Source organism: Rhipicephalus microplus, chromosome X (genome assembly GCF_043290135.1).
Source record: "Rhipicephalus microplus isolate Deutch F79 chromosome X, USDA_Rmic, whole genome shotgun sequence".
NCBI lineage: Eukaryota > Metazoa > Arthropoda > Arachnida > Ixodida > Ixodidae > Rhipicephalus > Rhipicephalus microplus.
The window spans coordinates 309,630,148-309,641,861 of record NC_134710.1 but is presented as its reverse complement, the minus strand read 5'-3'; the positions used below and the strand labels follow the sequence as shown (position 1 = coordinate 309,641,861).

General features: G+C 47.8%; 1 protein-coding gene across 1 annotated transcript; it reads right to left on the bottom strand.

The window, feature by feature from the left end:
* Positions 1 to 7,127: 7,127 nt before the first annotated feature.
* Positions 7,128 to 7,810, bottom strand: LOC119162110 (dolichol kinase-like). Its single transcript, XM_075876643.1, has one exon. It carries the CDS (start codon positions 7,697 to 7,699, stop codon positions 7,157 to 7,159), a length of 543 nt encoding a protein of 180 aa, XP_075732758.1. The 5' UTR covers positions 7,700 to 7,810; the 3' UTR covers positions 7,128 to 7,156.
* Positions 7,811 to 11,714: the final 3,904 nt, after the last annotated feature.

Sequence of the window (11,714 nt, the reverse complement as noted above, 5' to 3'; positions counted from 1 at the left end):
GCGTAATAAACATTGCGTTATTTCTTGTTGCGCGTACGTGACTCGGGCATGGTCACGTGCACCTATGCAGTCTTTGTCTTTTCCGGTTTTTCGCTATTGGCAGCTTGAGCCCAGCACTTCCGGGCGATGAGCGACGGTTTCCAAATCTGGAGAATCAAGCGATCGCGCTAAAACGAGCACGCGACACGTCGCGCGAACGCCCTGTTTCGTCGCTCATAGCATCGCTCGTCGCTGTCGCGTGCATTTTCGCGCTTATAAGGTTTCCTCTTATGCCTAGTTCACACTGAAACATTCGCTTTCTACAGCGACCGAAATTCCCCTGCCACCGAAACACAGCGTCGTTCGCACTGGACGCGCCCCGCGCCGCCGAATATGCCATCTACTACGGGGCGAACGCGGGATGGATGCGCTGTCACCCGGTTGTTGTCGCGGCTCGCAAACGCTACTACGCTATCCAGTGGTGCATACTTCGACGATTCTCGTACGCAAGACGCAAGAAAAGACAGTACTGCTTACTTTGCTGGCAAGTGGCTGTCTTGTGATGCACGAAGAGCAGAAAAACCACCGACGCCAGCGGCGTTGGTGGGTTCGTTTTGCTTTGCAAGACCGCAACAAGCTCGGTCACGCCAACAGCAAGCTCGGTCACCTCTTTCACGAAATACGGAGGTGAAGTAGGCACAGAGTAGGTTAAACTCCCGTTGGTTTCAACATTCAGTTACGTGCACTGCAGCATAACAAGTGAGTAGGGCTTGGCCGCCATTTTTCAAAATTCCTTGACTAGCGCTCCTATTGGTCCGCCGTGACCGATTCGGCGGCAGACGCCGCAAAAATCGGTCCGAGAGCGATCGCCGCGGAAAGGGCCCTTTCGGCGTATCTCGCCGCCGCCGAACCGGATTCGGAGCACTTTCGGCGGCCGGAATGCTCAGTGTGAACGCGGCCTTAAAGCGGTCCTGCGACACTATTTGAGCATGTATTTTTCATCGGTTCTTCTGGTGATGTGGAAAGCGCCGATGTCATCGCGCACATGGCAACACCGAAATGGACGCTGTTATAATTTTAATCTACGGGAAAAACTACCTTGATTTCAGACTACAGCGACACACGTCGACTATTTTTGTTATGGGAAGTGACGTGATGTCATGTGACAGGACGATAAACATCACTCTCTTTTGATTGGCTTGACGTGAGAAACAGCGTGCAATATTCGTATGGTGGTAGCTAGGCAATACGAGTGAACGCTGAGAATAGCAAAAACCTTTTTTTAAACTTTCTCAGAAAGAAATCGTTCCTGTTTCTAAATAATGTATTTTCAGAACAACGAACACAACACCTGCGAACAAGGCTATGGTATGCCAGAAACTAAAAGCGGAAACGCGTGCCGAATTTTCAGAGAACCAAAAATGCTACTGTCGGTGGGCGCCAGCGTTGCTGTAGAACGCGTCTTGCATGCAAGCCGAGAAGTGACCACGCCCAAAGCGTATGTGTGTATCTTACACAGTGTGACCATGGGAGCGTTTGCTACCCAATTCGTGTGGTTCGCAGTGACCATGCTAACGACCCCGTCAAAGAGAGTGGTAGGGAGGTATTGTGTGAAGGCCACCATGAAGTGACATTTCCGGAAGGTCTTTGAGACGCGCACTGTGATTGGTAGAAGTCTTTGACGTCGGCAGGCGAGTTAAATGCAAAAGAAAACGTTTCTCCTCGTCGTCTGCTCGAGTATTGAACTTTGAGGACTCATGACTTGACTTGCCGTGCACAAATATCGAGCACTCTTGTTGCATTCGTCTCGGAAATTATAGATGCACGCGTTCCGGTGCTAAATAAAACTGTCCCGAAATTGTAGCAGGGCCCCCTTAAATGCAGATATGTACTCAATGAAGTGGACGGGGAGATGACAGCCACCGTAGCTCAATCGCAGAGCATCGGACGTGTTATTCGAAGGTTATCGTTTCGTCCACTTTTGTTTCTTCACAATTACATTTCAATTACTTCTAATAACATTTCCTATAGTTCTCTTGGCATCATTGTTTATTAGTTCTCATTGATAATGTTTCCATAACATGTGCATGGGATGCAATAACTGACGGGTGTGGGAACACAAGTACAGAGAGAGCGAGAAAAACAAGGAATAGAGAGATTTCAAAAAAATATTGAGATTGAGAGGAAGGGAAGAAAGAGGAAAGGAACTATAGCGAGAAAGACAAAAATATAAATAGATGCAAACACCACAGTTTCATCACAAGGGTTAACCAATGAATGCGAAAGCAACAAATTTAAATGGTATACGAAGCGAGGCTGGCAGTGAACTCTTCTGAATTCAATCTCGTGCAGCTCTAAAAAACACTGGTGCGAGACAGTACGGATGCTCCGAGGACAGTTTTCGCGCAGTCTCTTCGCTTCTAAGAGCAGTGCAGCACGCACGCTCTGCTGAGATGGCGTGCGCGCGCTAGCAAAGGAGGCGGCACCCGTAAAACCTACGTCCCCAGTTGCTGCTCAAGTAACTCCCCCCAATCGGTCGCATCTTCTCATGCTTGTTAAAAAGAGAGGCGGGGCGTTTGCTCTCTGCTTGAGCATTTGACAGCTGGTATAACAGGCGGGGGGGGGGGGGGAGGGGGGAGATCTTATCACATGCGTTCTCCGCACAACAGAGATGGGCAGGCTCGTTTGATCTCTGCTTCAGCCACATTCGTTGCCCCACTCGTGCACTATTACCCGAGGGTGGAACGGGCGACGCTCCCAGGGATCTTATCAGTTTGGACCTTATATGGGACATGATGGCAATGGCGAAAACCTGTGGAGACTGCCCATGCAATTGTTATCGCAATAGAAGAGGAGGGAAGAAGAAACAAGGCACGCCACCCAGTTCCGCACCTCATTCAGGCTTGGCACTATTAATGCGAAGCTGCCTTAATTTGTTCGTATCACTTAGTAGTTTTGTAGATAATAAGACCTCTGGCCAGCCCACTCATCGAGGTTGACGTGATGGATGTACAATGTAGGCGTTTTTTTTTTTTTTGCATGCGTGTGCCTTCTGGGGAAAGGAAAAGAGAAGCACAGCACAGGTAAATTGTTCAGAAGGGAGAGGAAGAAACTGAGTACAGGAGAAAGAAACAAACACGAAGAGAAAGAGAGAACTTCGCTAATTAAGACTGTGTTAATGAGGAGTTTTTGGTAGTCTAGGTCGGCCACCAACTTTGCTGTTATTCCAGCCTTGTACTACTAATGCAAGCTGCCCACATTATTATTATTATTATTATTATTATTACTTCCATGTTTTAGACACGTTGGCTCAATATAGTTTCCTAAAACTTGCCATGTGAAGTGTTTGGCTTTATTACAACACTATGTTGTTAGTTTTTATCTATTTAGAATCATGTAGATCTTAGCAAATGTTATCAAAACCTATGATGCCACGGTGAGTGGTGTGGGAGCCTTATCACCATACTCAAAGGTGCAGTGCAGATATTTTGAAATATTTATGTTGTGTGTTCTCTCATTACTTACCTTGAGAAAGTGTAAGCCTACTGCACAATGAAGTCACCTTAAAAGAAAGGTATAGAAAAAAGAACCTTGTCAAGCAATACATTTACAAAGTTGAAAACGAACCAATTAGCCTGCAGAAAAGTACTTTTTGATTAAGTATTTAAGCACTGATCCTTTCTTTCTTTTTTTCTGCAGTGCTCAGATGAGGTGAATGGCAGCATCCTATCGGAGATTGTCAAGATAGACGCCATTTCTATACTCGAGTTCCAGGCTGGCCCGATCTCCGTCGCAGACAACTTATGTGACAGCAACAAAGAGTTCGACTGCTGTTGCAGAAAGGCCAGTACTCGCAATGCATTTGCGACTGCAAAATCCTTAGGACAGCCCTGTGTTGGCATTGGTGACAGCACATCCACTGCTGCAGTGTGTTCCAACCCCCCCCCCCCCCCGTTGTACGCTAACTCGTCTGAACACGTGCACAGGGAATGTCAAACTTCTATGTCCACCTGTGGTGATGCAGGACAGACATTGATCACACCCATCGTAGTGCCCATCGTCAGCATGTGTGCAAACCCTGATGTTTGTATGGATGCAGAGAAGCCCTCTGGCAATGTTTTTTGTGACAGTGCATCATTGTGTGTTGACTTCAGCTTGTGTGAGGGTGATAGGGAGCCCTGGAGCAGCATACTTGACTGTGAATTGCCACGTGCTGACGATATGTGGGTGGATGCAGAGAAGCCAACTGACACCAGTAACATTATGTTGCTGTTTGCCGACTCTACTGTGTCTCAAGTTACAGGGGAGTCCACCAGCTACATCTGCTACAATACACCAATACGTGCAGACTCTAATGTGTGTGTTTATAAGGAGAAGCATGAATATATGACACCTGAAAATTCCGTTGTCACTTGTGATGATGCAAATCGTACTACTGCTGAAAAGGAGAAAGTGGGCGGTGATATGGAGGAGCATGTATATATCAGTCCTGAAAATTTTATTGTCACTTGTGGTGATGCAAACTGTCTGACTACTGAAAAGGGGGAAGTGGGTGGTGATATGAAGGAGCATGTATATATGACACCTGAAAATTCTGTTGTTACCTGTGACGATGCAAATCGTATGACTGCTGAAAAAGAGGAAGTGGGCGGTGTTCCTGTTCCTGACAATGTGCAGACATCGTTTAGTGCCCACACCTCACGGCACGCGAGCTCGCATGAGCATGGGTCTTGGTCACGTGATACCCTCCACATTCCTATCACTGCTGTAAAAAACCATTGTGAGAGTGACCGCATCATCTGATTCAGATTTCAGCAATTCACCCATGACTCTCTCGAGTGCCGACCTTTCATCGGAAGCAAAGACACGGAAGCGGATTGACACAAGGGATGGTCACGCCTTCTACACATCTTTGATGCCCAAGGCGGTGGCAGCGAAGGTTGTCACTTCATTAGAACGACCTTTCTTTCTCTCTAGGGCTGATTAACCCATTGCTAATCCATGCCTAGAGAAAAACAAAACAGAGTACTCGTGGCTAGAGGAGTTGCCAGAGGAACTAGAAGGTGAAGGAATGGCAAGACCGGTATTAAATGAAAGCGACATCATTCAGGGAAGCTTGCTAAGTAAAGCAACAAGTGAAACGATATCACCACCACAAGCCTTGTGCAATGAGCAAGCAGCTATTGAGGGTGTGCTCATGCATGACGGAAGCTTCTTGTCGAGAGCTGCGAGTTATTGCTCCAGTCCACCAGGTAGAAGGGAGGTGTACTCGAAAAAAGGCTCGGTAGTTGCAAGTGAAACACAGTCTGTGGGGTTGGTGGAGCCTTCACAGACTGGACACGGTGACGATTCAAGGACGGTTACAAATCACCCTGCATCTTCTGCCATGTCGAACGCTATCGCTGAACCCACAGTTGTGCCCAGCCGAATCAGTGCACCAGGTCTTGTAGAGGTTTCCTTCGGAGGATCTCTTACATGATCCTCTGGCACCATCATTATACATTGCTAAGAGCATGTCAATTATTGGTCCGCGCAATTTTGTGCTGAAAATTCATGTACAAGTGCCTCATTGACAGAAAAGATTTCATTGCAGTCCAGTGACCTTAACGTTAAGTACTTCACTTAGTTGAAGGGTGATGTGGGCGGTGAAGGTGGATGTCTTTCACTGACTGCGCCTGCTCCGCATCAGCGACTTACTTGCAGCTTAAAGAGAACGAGGAGTCCCTCGCCAAGTGCAACATTAAGCACTACTGTTCGACCATCTAGTCATGCAGGAGGTGGTTCAGGCACTTTGCAACAGTGCATGTCAACTGGATTACTACTGCGATCAACAAGCACTTTATGCAAAAAACCTTCTAGTTCTGATGTACAGGAGGGCAAAGTAAAGCGAGCTAGACGGGGTTGCGAAGCAAAGTTACCATCGGCACGACTACAATGAGGAAAGCTGTTATCCTTTCTCTTTCAGGTCTACAGAAAAGCGTGCAGAATGTAGTACTCGAGTTACCATCCGATGTCGTCACAGGTGGTGACACACAGACTGCAGCTGTTGATCCAATGAACAAACGGGCACGTGCTCAAAATGCAAGGTCAAAACAGCAGGAGCAAGTAGCGAGTAAAATTGCGAGCAAAGGGCGTAAAAGTAAGACAACAAAAAAGCTAAATAAATCTCCTCTGCCTCCGAAACAAACGGTCACTCGTACTGATTTTGCAGCCGTGGACAAGTTGGCCGCCATTAACGAAGCCGTGGCTGCCCCGATGGCCAATGAAAGTGCACCAAAGAAGTCCGAGGTAAATGCAAGAGCTCGGAGGCAATGTGACCGAACCTGCCCCAATAAAAAGGCGAGGCAGCCTAAAAAGTGTCCAATAGCGTCGCCTAAAGAAGCAAAACGGGTTGCGAGCGTAAAAGGGAAAGGTGGCACCCCAAATGAGGAAGTATACAGAGTCAGACATGGGGCCTGTCCTCAGCCCCACATCTAATGATCTCAGCTCCATTAGCTCAAAACCAAGCAAAAGCAGCTTTTCTGGCACTTCCTACAATGCCGCCAGCTCCTTCTCGACTTCTAAAACAGGGAACTAGAAGTTTCTAGTCTGCCGAGGATTACGTAGAAGCGATAAAAAAACAGTCGCTTTCCAATGGAGGAGACTGGGAGTGGGTTTCCTGGGTACCACACCATGCTGGCAACTCGTCTGCCTTACAAGAGGGACAAGAAGTCAACTGTGATAGCACCAAGGTGTAGACGGACAAAACAAAGACGTCTGCTAGGCCAACAACTGAAGCAGCTTCTGCCACTTTTGGTGTGGAGCTAGATCGGTATGTCTCCGGACTGTCTGCCTCCACGGACGTTAGTCATTATGACAATGTTCTTTCAGAGTTGTTAAATAGCACTGCATAGCCGGATTGCTGTTTTTTTCGTTTTCCCGGAAGATATCAAGGGGTCCAGCAGCAGAAACTGCATTGTGATTTTGTAAATAAATGTACATACTTGTGCAAATCAGAATTGTTTGATAGCACTGCATAGCAGTGTTGCTGTTTCCTCCGAAGATATCAAGTGGTCCAGCAGCAGAAACTGCATTGTGATTTTGTAAATAAATGTACATACTATATAGTCCGAATCATTTTATTTCACATTGCCTTGCATTTGTTCTCGTGATTGATAGCTTTACTATTGAAACATTTTCATTGCAATGCATACAAGGCTGTCATCATAGGATACACAAAGATTGGGAGCGCTAAATTGTCCACTTGAGTTGTGAATGCTTCAAGGTACGAGTCAAGGCAGACAACCACAATTAACAGCAGTGTGCTCAAATGCCACACAGTCGGCACAGCCACAAGTAACAAAGGGAAGTAGAATACAAACTGTGTGACAATGGCGGCAAGTGTCCCTTCTGCAGACTTTGGTGTGCCAGGCCACTGGGGCTTACTGAGCTTTGACCCAACAACTGATGCTGCGGTATCCCCAATGCCGAGTGTGATCGTGCCGCTAAGTAAAATTGGCATTTTGCCTGGGTCTTTCATCGGTCCCAGAAAGAGCAGCAGGGGTGCGGCACACCCAGTAAATAGATAGGCAGATGTCCGAATGAACGTGCCTGCGTCCTTTTCGTCTACGAACATCGCGAAGGCGTTCTGTATGCGCGGCCCTACTGGCAGAATGGACAACGTCCGAAAGACCTTCAAGGGCACGAACACCCCGAGAGCGGCCCCACACGCAAGGTACATGAAGTCAGGATGTTATATTACTATGGGTAAAAACACCGACACAACCGCCGCGTGGAAAGCTTTGCGCACCGCACAGTGGAACTTTCACTGTAGTTCGAGGTATACCGGTACACAAACAGTCCGGCTATTACTAACAGGATGGCCCACGAGACCATAAGACAGAGTCTCGTGTAATTGCTGAAGCAGTGGTATGCGAGCCAGCTCACTGGTTATGCATTCACCATGACACAGCACAGGGGATAGACGAACAAAATTGCCGCGGCACAAAGATTCGCGTAAAACCACGTCGCTCTTCGAAGTGCTAGAATTTTTGTCACAGCCATCACACACACGGCTAGACTGAATAGTCCCGCTTGCAGAAATCCAGCTGATGCGGAACATTTGAGGTCGCAGTTGTCCCTGTACACAATTTTGCATGCCACGCTACATCCCATGACAACGACGAAGGTCGTGATATATATATATATATATATATATATATATATATATATATATATATATATATATATATATATATATATATATATATATATATATATATATATATATATATATATATGTGTGTGTGTGTGTGTGTGTGTGTGTGTGTGTGTGTGTGTGTGTGTGTGTGTGTGTGTGTGTGTGTGTGTGTGTGTGTGTGTGTGTGTGTGTGTGTGTGTGTGTGTGTGTGTGTGTGTGTGTGTGTGTGTGTGTGTGTGTGTGTGTGTGTGTGTGTGTGTGTGTGTGTGTGTGTGTGTGTGTGTGTGTGTGTGTGTGTGTGTGTGTGTGTGTGTGTGTGTGTGTGTGTGTGTGTGTGTGTGTGTGTGTGTGTGTGTGTGTGTGTGTGTGTGTGTGTGTGTGTGTGTGTGTGTGTGTGTGTGTGTGTGTGTGTGTGTGTGTGTGTGTGTACTTTGGCAAACGAGCAGTAGCTCGCCTTGAGCAAATGATGGCGAGTAAGCTGGAAAGGAAGTCACCAGGTAACTGAAGGTTCCTGCAGGAGTCACAGCAGCAGTGGTACTCCAAATGGAGACTCCAGTCACCGCAATAAGCAGTGCCGCAGTTCATACAGACGAAATGTCATAAATAAAAATGTCCGTGATCCTAAAGACGACGGCGAAAGACAGTACGAGTGCCTGACTACATACCACTTCGATGAAAGTGTAAACATCTCCGTGCTCGTATCTGTTGCCGGCGGTAAGCAACGCAAAAGGCAGGAGAAGGCTCAGCCACAGTCCCCAGTCGGCATGCGGCCTCTGGTTGAAGTCTGGAGTTTGTGACTGCTGTCAGTGTAGTAGTAGGAGCAGGATAATCAGAACAGCCACTACAGTCAAACACTCTGCGATTATGCCGAGTCGAACAGCGGTGAGAGCCACGCCGACAGCGATGACAAAGCGCTCCAAGCAAATTCTCATTCCTTGACTTGCTTCGGTCATTTCTAGGCGTTTTCGTGGTAGGCTACCCCTACAATACGCACGCGACATACATGTTCACTGATCGGCACGTCAAAGAAATCGTACGTAGCTGCTCTTGCGTGGCTCTTGCTAGAAAGGCGCGCGTGAGACGGCTGAGCTGCGATAACAGCCGCTTGTGTTGCTCATTGCCATTTGAAAGCTGGAAACAACACACAATATCAAAGTACGTGGCAGCAGGAAATATTGTTTTAAGTATGTTAAGCTTACAACCAACTTCACAGTGGAGGCACGTTGAAAACTACCGAAACCAACAGGGGGGGGGGGGGGGAATCCCACGTGACTATTTTACGCGCGTGCACAGAACAAAGTAGCCCTGACGTCACGCGTTCTGAAGCCGTGGTGAAGCCAGAAATCGGCCATATTGACTGGGCGAATTCTCCTTTCTTGTTTACATATGAATGCGAAGCAGAAGGCACGACCTGTGGCGCGACTCCCACTCCGGCTCGGAAAGCACGTGGGCTGCGCAGCGCGCGTATCGTGACGATCCGAAACTAATAGAACGGGGCTCAACACTGGTAGGTGCTCTGTGGCACTGTCGTCTCGCGTCGTCGGCAAATCACACCTTTGATTGGCTTGTTGTCTGTGAATATGCATTTATACGAGATCGTTGTGTTTGCGGATGACGCAAGGCTTTAGAAGTTCATCCTACAGATAGCGTATGACGTCACGGTTGCGTGTGCAGCGTTCAACGTGCCATCGCGAGAGGTTTTCCCAAGCCCGTGACAACTTATCCGAGATGCGAGATGGCTTCCCACCGGAACTTGATTGATTGATTTGTGGGGTTTAACGTCCCAAAACCACCATTTGATTATGAGAGACGCCGTAGTGGAGGACTCCGGAAATTTTGACCACCTGGGGTTCTTTAACGTGCACCCAAATCTGAGTACACGGGCCTACAACATTTCCGCCTCCATCGGAAATGCAGCCGCCGCAGCCGGGAATCGAACCCGCGACCTGCGGGTCAGCAGCCGAGTACCTTAGCCACTAGACCACCGCGGCGGGGCCCACCGGAACTTCGCTGTTTGCTTTCGACAACATGCTGCTGCACTCCTCCGCGATGAAAGGATACATTTCCTAGAACAGAAGGACACATCCGGCGGCTCTGAATGTTGGAGACAGTGGTGACCCGTATCCGTACGCAACGGTGACGATTGGAAAGCATTGTCCCGGTGCTCTCACTGAGGGCTGCATCGTCAAGAGTAGAAAAGACGCGCATACCCCATTATGTTTGACACAATTAAGAAGGCGATTTCCGAAGCTTCTTGACGTGTTCAAATTTTATTGCGTTTGTGCGAGGTAGTTTAATATTGACCGAAGTTCTCTTCGACCGCCCCGCCCCACTGTAGCTTGAATGAAGTGCCGCCACGTTGGTGCGATTGTATGAAACTCTATGGTGCCATTGTTGTGACGCACAGATGCAAGGGATAATCTGAAGCTGCAACATGCTTCTATGGAGGAGGGCCAATGCAGATTGCATTGTTAAATTATGTCACGTACCCAAGCTTAACTTACCGGTTCACCTGAAAAAAAAAGTTCACGGCAATTACCCTGCCGAGTTGCACAGTTTATTCCTTGCATTCAGCTCAAAAGGCTTGAAGCACGTAACAGGAAGCTTATTTGAAAAGCTCAATAGCAACGCTTGCCCTCAATAAAACTTTGTTCCATTTCCTGTACACTCGTCTGGGTAATATACCGACGTATAAGTATGCAGTCAATTTACATCTCTCTCCAATAAATGTTGGGCAATTAAATCTGCAGCGCACGCGTCGTTGCGGTTTCTCACGGAAGTAGGAACGGCATCCTTGCGGAGGCGAACTGCCACTGGCGCCGCCTGATTGAAGTGCTCAGGTGGGAAGTGTTTTGAACGCACAAAAGACCATTTCGTTGGTTCCCAGTCGTGTTGGCTGGGTCTAATGGCCTCGACTCATAGCCTTATTCGACGGGGATCTTTAGGAAACCTGCACAAAAGCAATTATAAATGTACGCAAATTCGCTGACATTATTGACACATGGACAAATAGTGATGAATAAATAAAAACACGGTGATATCACGACGCGGACAAAGTGAACGAAAGAAGAAACTCCAGCGCTAGCTGTGCCGTGTCGTCAGCATCGTGGTTAATTGCGCTGCGTTTTATTGCGTTCAAGAACTGTCACCAAGAGCCGTAGATAAAACCCAGCAACACTACGCTGACGCATGCAGTATCGTGCATATATGTTCTGCGAGGATACTCTCGATCATATCGTACGTCGAACATAAAAGAAAACTCAATACACTCACCTGTGGAAGCTGACGCCGGGTTCCCGTTTTATCGAGGGCATCGCAGCTCCTTAGCCGATGCAATCAGGTGTATCGCTTTACGGCTCGGTCTGCTGGCGATGCCCCTGCGCTCTGGCCAGCGCGACGCAATATCGTCTCCTAGCAACCACATGAGCGTGCCCACAAGTGCGAGGAGGAGCGCTCCTACTCTTCCCTGCTTCCAGCTTCACAAAATGTGACGTCACAGCCTCTCCTCAGTTTTTTTCCTTCCTCCATGCTTTGACACACCTTCCTCCGTGTGCTT

What these genes read in the sequence shown, in the direction of transcription:
- LOC119162110 (XM_075876643.1), bottom strand. Translation starts at nt 7,699, where the DNA reads ATGTACCTTGCGTGTGGGGCCGCTCTCGGGGTGTTCGTGCCCTTGAAG.